This window comes from Etheostoma cragini, chromosome 15 (genome assembly GCF_013103735.1).
Source record: "Etheostoma cragini isolate CJK2018 chromosome 15, CSU_Ecrag_1.0, whole genome shotgun sequence".
Lineage (NCBI taxonomy): Eukaryota > Metazoa > Chordata > Actinopteri > Perciformes > Percidae > Etheostoma > Etheostoma cragini.
Window position 1 is genome coordinate 10,467,848 of NC_048421.1, and position 9,055 is coordinate 10,476,902.

Sequence of the window (9,055 nt, forward strand, 5' to 3'; positions counted from 1 at the left end):
CTCTCTCTCTCTCTCTCTCTCTCTCTCTCTCTCTCTGTCAGTCAGTCCACATCTTCACTCAGCAAATGAACAGACAAGCCCATGTCTAACACACAATGTCTTCAACTGTATTTGGTAATCTGAAGACAGAATCTGAAATAAAAAAGGGTTTAAAAAGTTTAAAAAAAAAAGAAATCCATGCCACTCTCTGACATTATGTAAACCACTAATAATTTTGTTCTTGTCACCCTATATAAATATCCCAGAATTTGTTAGAGTAACTGTACACTTTCATTTTCTCAATACAATATAACCTCAAACAAAGGTCCCCGCATTACTTTACCACATTCACTGACTCCCTCTGCCGAAGTCTTCTTGATCCAAAGAACCATACCGATGCTGTAATGTGGTGATGTTATTTATATGCTTGTTTAACATGTAACTCAGCCAATGGCTTGTCGCTCATGCTCTCAATAGAAATGACGTTGGTATGACTTAACTGGCCCTCTCTAGGCACACTCACAGCATGTCCACACTGATGTCTGTGCTCATGTGGATTAAGATGAAAACACACCATTTCTTTCTCTGATTTGCAAATTCTACCCCCAGAAACTGATTCGTTTGAGGTCCAAGTCCACACTCAATTTCAAATCCAGGAAAAACACTGCATTCTTTAAACATTTTGATTATTTCTTATGCCCTTCTGCATTTACTTGAATAAAAAAAAACATATCAGCCACATGTATCTTTTCACTGTGTATCATTATGTGGTATGTACGTATATGAATTTTGTTGCAGATCTAGATCCAACCTACTTTCTTTCTAATTATTATTTACATTTTATTTGACTTCTTTTTATCCCCACCATTATTCCTTTTCAAATGTCTGTGGTGAAAATTGTAAGGAAAAGAAGAATCTGTTCTTAAGAGACTTATCTAATATACCAATACAATGTATGATTTAGTCTGCTACATACCCCACTAGAAGGAGGAGCAATTGTCCACTAGGGTGTTTATCCACACTAAGTGACTGGTAAGCAGGTGACAAATGAGGTCATTGTTATCTATTGCTAGATTCTAGTGCTATAATCTGTGGCAAACTTGTCAGAAGAATGGCCAAGACAAAGAAATTCTGCACCATGACAGGTATATGCCAGAGACATGAGGATCATACAGTAATCTTTGAATACAAATTTGAGCTGCTATGCTTGGATTTGCTAGCAAACAGCCGCTTCAAAAACACACCTCACACCAAAAAGTAAAATAAAAAAAACTTCCAGAGAATATCTTTAAGGTTACAAGCCGACACACACACACACGTCAGTGCCTGCTCTGCTGCTGGTGGGGTTCTGCTGACACCCGGAGAGAGGAGGCGAGAGTCTGGGTAATTGTGCCGCTCATTTTGATGACTTGCTTTTTATGCAAAACAGGAAAAAGACAATATGCAATTATCTTGAGGAGGGAACAGCTGAATGTGGTTGATGAACAGTCTGGATTCAATCGTGCTCTTAGTGCGTTATATGCAATTAAACTGCAATAGAGATAATGGCCTCCATTGCCAACTGAGTAATAATCCCAGTCATAATCACCTCCATTACTTTTATTAGGCTTGGCATTATCATCATCACTCTTATTAATATTATTCTACTTATCCACAAGAAGAAAATCTTTGACAATGAAACCCTGAAACTATAAGGTGAAAGGAACACTGATGCTTGCAAAATGAGGTTTGAGTGAAAATGTCTTTGACTGATCCAATGCTAAAGTTCAAATCTCAATCAAAGAAGTCTAGAGTTTCAAGTATTCTCACAACTGTAGCAGCTGTCCACTGACACAACCTCTTGTGGCCAGGGCATGAGAGATGAGAGCAAAGTGTGTGTGTGTGTGTGTGTGTGTGTGTGTGTGTGTGTGAGGGGGCAATAGACAATCAGAGCATCTCAGCTGCACTGCACCCAATCAACCCAAACCACACATCACGCAACTGGGGCGCAGCTGATCAGTGACCACAAATAAACACTCCCACCGGCGTCCCCCCATGGACTAACAGCTGGGCTATTCTTAGAAAAAAATAATAATACAAAAGGGCTGAAACAACAAGAGTCTGACAACTTCAAAGACTGTGGTTTACTAGATGGCATTGGCGGCCATCACATGGTCTAATTAGCAAAAGATTATGAATGTGTAAATCTAAAAGTGACTGAAGTGAAGTCAAAGGAAAGCAGACCTTTCATTAATATACCAGTGGGTGGCATTGGATAGGTCTTACAATTATCTGACATCCTTAACATTCGAGTTCCCCAAATGTCCAAGCAGATTAATCTCTCTACTTTATCCTTGTCAGACATCCTGGCGGTATCTAAGCAGAAATGTGAGGTGTTGAAATGAGTGTGTGTTTATATTTTCCTTACTGTGTGTGTGTGTATGTGTGAGTGTGTATGAATGTGAGAGGGTGTGTGTGTGTGTGTTTGTGTGTGTGTGTGTGTGAGTGAGTGTGCGAGTGTGAGAAAGTGTGTGTGTGTGTTTGTGTGTGTGTGTGTGTGTGTGTGTGTGTGTTTAGCCAGGATTTTGTAATGCAGAGTGCTGGGTGGGAACTACCCTATTAAGCTGTGATGGAGACACCAGCTGAAAGCTCTGCAATCACTGCAACTTTTTACAGGCTCGCGTTCACGCGTGCTGCTTCAGAGAGTCTTGAGTGACGTTCCTGCAGACATGAATCGAATACCACAAGATTCCTTGGCTGAACTTTTGACACTGTGTCCCCATCCAGAAAACCATGGCACTGTATCCCAAACATGCTGGGCCTAGGCCTATTTTGGTGCACAAATAAAAGGGTGGGAGCCTAGCTCTCGTTAGATGATTACAAGCCATGCTTTGGTGTCAACCTAACACAGCTTAACCCCCCTCCGATGAGGGGCATGTTTGTGTGCATGTGTGAATTTAGGTACCTTCATGCGAATGGGGAAACCAGATTTGCGAGGCGCTGGAGTGGGGACCGCCGCGGAAGGAGGGTGAGGACGGCGAGGAGGGCGGCCGGGAAGGGTGAGACGGGTGGGAAGGAGGGGAACCCAGACTACTGGCCAGAAAGGTCCCCATGAAGGAGGCGGAGGAATTGCCCATCAATCCACTGCCTGCATTCCCGCAGGGACATAGGTAGAGAAAGAGAAACATGGTTAGAATTAGACAAGTTCATGCATACAGTGATCATGAGTGTGAATAAAAAAAATAAAAAAATGAAATGCAGATGTAAAAGGATGAAGCCCACTGGCCGTCTAGGTGCAATCACAGAGCCAGTCAGATTTGATCGCTGCCCTGGGGAGAGGGTGAATGAGTACAAGTGTGTTTGAGAAGAAAAGAAAAAAAGAAGAGGAGTGTGAAACTCTCCTCCCCGTCACTGACAGCGGAGTCCTCTCCCCTCCTCTTCTCTCCTCTCACACCGCCTCTCCCCATGGGCAGACAGAGGTCTCATCTCACAGCTGAGTACACACTTTCTCAGGCTCTCTCCCTTTCGCTCTCACACACTTTTGCTCCTGCTCCCCAGTGTCCTTTTCTCAATTTCTCTCTCCCTCCATTATCTTATGCTTTCCATCTCTCACTTTCAGGCCCTCAATCACTCTTATTGCTCTGCTCCATTCCACCTCATCTCTGTCTGTCTCTCTTCCTTTCATTCTGCATGACTCTGACAATCCTGTACTTTCTTCTTTGTTACCATTTTGGTGTTTCACTCCTTTTCCTTGCTCCCTTCTATTTTGTCACAGTGGCCTTTTCCTCTCTTCTCTTTCCCTCCTCTGTCCCATCGCGACGAGCGGAAATACACTATGGGCATGCTTCTTCCCAACCCTCATTGTCTTTTCTTTCCCTCCCTCTGCCCAGCTTTCTTCCTGACACATAGCATTTCTTTGCTTTGTTCTTTACTATAATGATGGCACCAGCAGAGCAATCTGTCCCTGGCTGGCTGAACTGTGTGTTTAACAAGACTATGACGAGTAATTGACCATTCGTAGCAGTGCCCATGTGACTGGAGGCTGATTGTCTATTATGCATTGCTGGGCAAGCTGGAGAAAACACACTGATTAACCACTGCTTAAATTACATTCCCATTACGCGCCCGCCAGTGCACTTGAGTGAGGGGCCCGGGTGCCCAACTCTTTGCACATTTGTTTCCCCCAAGTCACACTGCTCTGAAGTCTCATGCATATGTATGATGCCTGGATGAGAGCACACATGCACATACTTGCACAAACTCACACATTGGTGTGTCATACATGTGTGCACAGGGCTACCTGTGAAAACGTTGGGGAGAGCAACATGGTAAAAATTCATTATCAGTCCCTCCTGACGAGCTGATCTAACAAGAAACGCTGTGTGATTTGATTTTCCTTATGCATGAATCCGTCCAAACATGAATCAATTCTTTTGTGGGAGTGAGAACAATTGCGAGGAAGTCCTGATCAGCCAGGCGGTGAGTGAACGCATCCTCTGGGCAGACAGCAGGGATAAACCCATCAGCCTGCCGGTTGCTCCTGCACCGAATAGACCATGGCTCATGGGCCAGAGCACAGGAGCATGACAAGGCACACAGAGACACACAAATACACACTTCACACATAGAAAAAGCTATATTCTTGCACACACAAACCAACTCACACTGTGCACCACAGCCCCAGACAGGTGGAAAGCCCCCACAATCCCCAACCTTACTCTACATTGAAAACACTACCGTAAAAATAAGAATGTGTGTGTGTGTGTGTGTGTGTGTGTGTGTGTGTGTGTGTGTGTGTGTGTGTGTGTGTGTGTTTGTTCACAAAACAGACTATCACAAACTCACAGGAAAAAAACAAAACAATCTCCTTAGTGAGTAACTATCACATTTAACACTACAAGAGAACATAGCCACAGAAGTTTTTAACTATGAGTCAATCTTTTGAGTCAAAGTCAGCTAAATCTATTTTCTGATGCTATGCTAGCAACAAAAATACATGGAAACAAATAAATAGGATATACACAAATAAAGAGGGAGACTTTAAAAATCATTAGGAGGCAGTCACATATTAATGGGTGCCACAGCAACATTGTATGTTTCAGTGGGAGGTAGCCTAATGACATATCCATGCTTTTCTCCTTTTCAGCCCTTCATTTCTTCCTTCCCTCTCTGCTGCCACCTCCTATCACCCCTGACCCTGTGGAGCACTCCGGGCAGAGCTCTTAGGAGAGCAGGGTGGGGTTCAGGGGCTGTGGGGGATGGATTATGGCCAGCGTGGTCGCTGGGCACACATCCCGCCCCCATCATCCAGACACCCAGGGCTCCTGTACTGTACGGCACCACTCTCAACATTGCACACTCCTCAGCCCTCTCTTTCTTCCTGTCGCCCCCAGGAACCACAGGTTTCCTTAGTGCCTCTGGCTCACATAAATCAGCTAATTCTCCTGCATTATTAACGGCCTTGCCACAGAGAGAGAGAGAGCGAGAGAGAGAGAGAGAGAGAGAGAGAGAGAGAGAGAGAGACAGAGAGAGAGAGAGAGAGAGAGAGAGAGAGAGACTGACAGAGGACACAAAACCCCTTTTCACACACCAAGACAGGACAGAAAAGACAAGGAAGGGAGAGGGACAATACATAGAAGGTAATGACAGATAAGGGGGTTTTAGGTTTAGGCTGATGTTAGGGGGGGAAGGGAATTGAAGAAAGGGTCTTGGGTCAACTCATACCGATCATTAATGTCACTGTATACATCTGTAAACATCTCAGTTTTCCATTCCTGCGTCCAAATTCTCGTTTTTGGCACTTCTTTCTTTATTTTAGGCACTTTTAGCAAAAAGGCCAGAGACTGTCAGCGCTTGTTGAACATTTTTTGAAACAATTTCACAAAGAGTTAAAAGCAATGGAACAGTGTCAAAAATGTTGAAAGACCCTGCCAAAACCATGAATTGTTTACGTTGTGTGGGTTTTGAGACGCATTAAACTTCCTACATGGAACAATGCTTTGAATTCAAGTTCTTGTTGGTCATGATAATTATGCCTCTGTTATAACTGCTTATTGAGTCTAGTTCTAATTATTTCATGGTTTTAGACCAGCAAAGTGTTGGTGCCACTCTGGAACCAAATTTCCTGGCCAAAAGCTGGTTGTTTGGCTGTCAAATCTCAAAGAACTGATTTGAGATTTGGCACCGGCTCCAAACCGGCCCTCAAACATTTTTATTGTAGAAGAGGTTGGGGTTGTATCTGCTGATGGCCTCCTGTTGAGAAATATGCATTAGCCTAAACAATGCTGCGCAAAAATGTCTTTCCCTTGCTGTTTGCTCAAGAATTCTCACACCACTATTTAATATGAGAACATGAGCTACACACATACTGTTTTAATATGATGCCCTCCCAAATACCATCCAAAGCCTAATGAATCAGAGGTGTTGGTGAGAAAGCACACAGGTTATTAAAGTGTGCTGGTCTGTCTTGGTGTCGGGGCACTTGCATTTTGGGTGCCAACCAAAGCAGTGCAGAACAAGTGGAGCAAAGGTCCAAGGCATGAAAGCACTGGTGCTGGACTCACCATAACTGTTTATTTAGCAGCTTATTAAATGGTGACATGGATCCAGGGAGCCTACCACTGCTACACCAGCTCCTTGTAAAGTTGTGTTCTCTATGCTTGCGTTTTGTGTTTTTTTTTTAAACCCTGTTTATTTATGTTTTTTAAAGTGATGCCAGCAGTGCACTTCTATGGGCTGTAAACAAAAACCGGGTCAGGTGAATCCTATTCGGCACTGATCCCTGACAACGATGAAGATTAATCCTATTAGAGAAATTAAAGGAGAGGGGCGCATTGGGATGGGGGAACATCATCTTCCCTGACATTTAAACATCCCACCCTGACACCTTCACAAGCACAGTTTTGACTAATTTGGGTAAAAACGTACACATGCAGAAACAAAACCCCAGAACCTCTGGAGGTGGCGGTGTTAAGAGCTACTCCACCCACGCTCCACTGTGGGTGAAGAAGTCCAGTTTGTGCACAACCACCGAAACACACGTGCATACACAGTAATGTGGGTCCAGGCAGAGGCCCCCGTGCATGGCATGGAGCGAGCAGCAGGCGGGGAGGCGGAGCAGGGAGAATGAAGGCCCAGTTGTCATGGGAACAAAAGAGAAACAGCGCTTGAGGCAAGGAGGCTGAATGCTAGCTATTGCAACAGACGTTGGCAGATGCAGTTGGTCAGTGTGCTGCTCAGCAACAACAGCATTTCCAACCTACCTTGAAACCACACCCAAGTGTGCGCACGCCCACACACACACGCACGCCCACACACGCACACACACACACACACACACACACACACACACACACACACACACACACACACACACACACACACACACACACACCACAATCTAATCTGGTTCAAATTGTTAGGCTGTGAGGAGGGAGGTGTCATAATCTTTGCCCCTACTCATTAATGTAACTCAAGGGTGAGTGGTTGTTTGGTGTCTTAACAAGGAATTATACAATAATAGGATGTAATGGGATTCATGTGGGCCAAGCAGTGATGGGAAAAAAAGCTGAGAAAACAACAAGCACCCACCCACAACACGTTGTCGTTTTGAATGCTGGGAAATAGATCAAAGTTCCCCCTGGAGAAATACACACCCATTCGCACGCACTTGTTGGCTTGGGCATGCAAGTGTGCGCGCGTGCACGCACACACACACACACACACACACACACACAGAGATCTACAACTATGCCTATTGTCTAATAGAAGATAAAGTACAATTATTTCCCAGTGCATCATATTTCCCCCTCTGCTCTTGAAAAATGAACCAGGTTAATCTGCAGCTCTTCGTCTTCTCTGCAGAGCGCAGCCTGAAGGGACGGACAAACGTGTCGTCTAGACAAGGACACCAGACAGACAACAAGAGATGAGAGTGATGGCAACAAGAGAGGAAGAGAGACAGGGAGAAACTTGCAGGTGTGACTACATCAACCTGTTCCTCCACAACTCAGTGATCAGCCGCTGTCAATGAGGATAGAAGTAGAAGAAACGCCAAGATATAAAAACATGTGCATATATTGTTACTCCATAAGACCTCCGATCACAGAAAGAATCAATGAGCACAAGCCAGTTGAGGTTGCACTGTCAGCGGTCAGTGCCATGTGGCAGCCAGCTTCGGCAGCTCTTTATAACGCACCCTGAATGATCACAGCTCATATACTCTCTCTCTGACATGTCCTGTGAAACAACACACACTCCATTTTTTCTCGTCTCAAATACATTAAATATATATCAGGAAAAGTTAGATGATCAAATAAAAAACAAAAAAGCTTTTTATTTCCAAGAGCAGTTTAAAATCCAACAGTTACTTGAAGTAGCTGCTGCTAGAATTGCTTTAACGCCCCTGACACAGCAAGACAACACACCAGAACATGTATTGGTAACAAATAAGAAGGGGATTTTGGATTTCAGGCAAGTTTATTATGTGGCCTGGTTTGGCTCTTTAACACTTTAAAAAGTCAAAGAAGGGAGTCGAGACTGAAGACAGAAGCGATGAAAGTTAATTCAAAGTTAACTTACCAAGTGAAAACATATTGAGCAGGATGTGTCTTTCTCATCAGACTTTCCTACCGATGAAGTTTTATGTTTTGCCCAGGAATTCAGACGCCCAAGAAGAGGCCAGCCAGACTTTCCACACATACTCACTCAAAAACACACACTACGATTTCTGGCCCGCTTTGTCGACGCAGGACAACTGGATTGGATTGGGCAACTGCACACACCGGCAGCAGCAGACAGACTGCACACGCTACCCTGAAGGGCCGCTGACTAACCCAGCGCCTACTTCCTTACAATAAAACCCAGCAGGAATTTCAAATGGCTAAAAGAGGGGGGATTTCCTTCAAACAGTCAAAGTCATCTTGAAAACATTAGCGCAACTGGTAGCCAAATTTTCTCTTCCCTTCAGAAACAACTGTAGCAGGAGTTTTTGTTGTTGTTGTAGTTGCTTGACTCCCCTGCTTTACAAACTCCCTCCCTGACTTAATATTTTTTTGGGTTGGTGGGTGGTAGGATGGAGGGACTAAGGGAGCGGCTC

The 9,055-nt window shown here is 44.4% G+C and overlaps 1 protein-coding gene across 11 annotated transcripts in view; it reads right to left on the reverse strand.

The window, feature by feature from the left end:
- LOC117957858 (BAH and coiled-coil domain-containing protein 1) overlaps window positions 1–9,055 on the reverse strand; it is a 63,816-nt gene that overhangs the window by 30,467 nt on the left and 24,294 nt on the right. For 8 of the 11 annotated variants that reach the window (XM_034893939.1, XM_034893932.1, XM_034893938.1 and 5 more), the window contains one exon: window positions 2,924–3,106. The exons of 1 other annotated variant lie outside the window; for it this stretch is intronic. In XM_034893939.1, coding sequence (XP_034749830.1) covers window positions 2,924–3,106 — 183 coding nt within the window. Of the gene's footprint in view, window positions 1–2,923; window positions 3,107–8,538; window positions 9,034–9,055 lie in introns of those variants that run through there. 2 more of the 11 variants (XM_034893936.1, XM_034893935.1) reach the window with 1 other exon arrangement.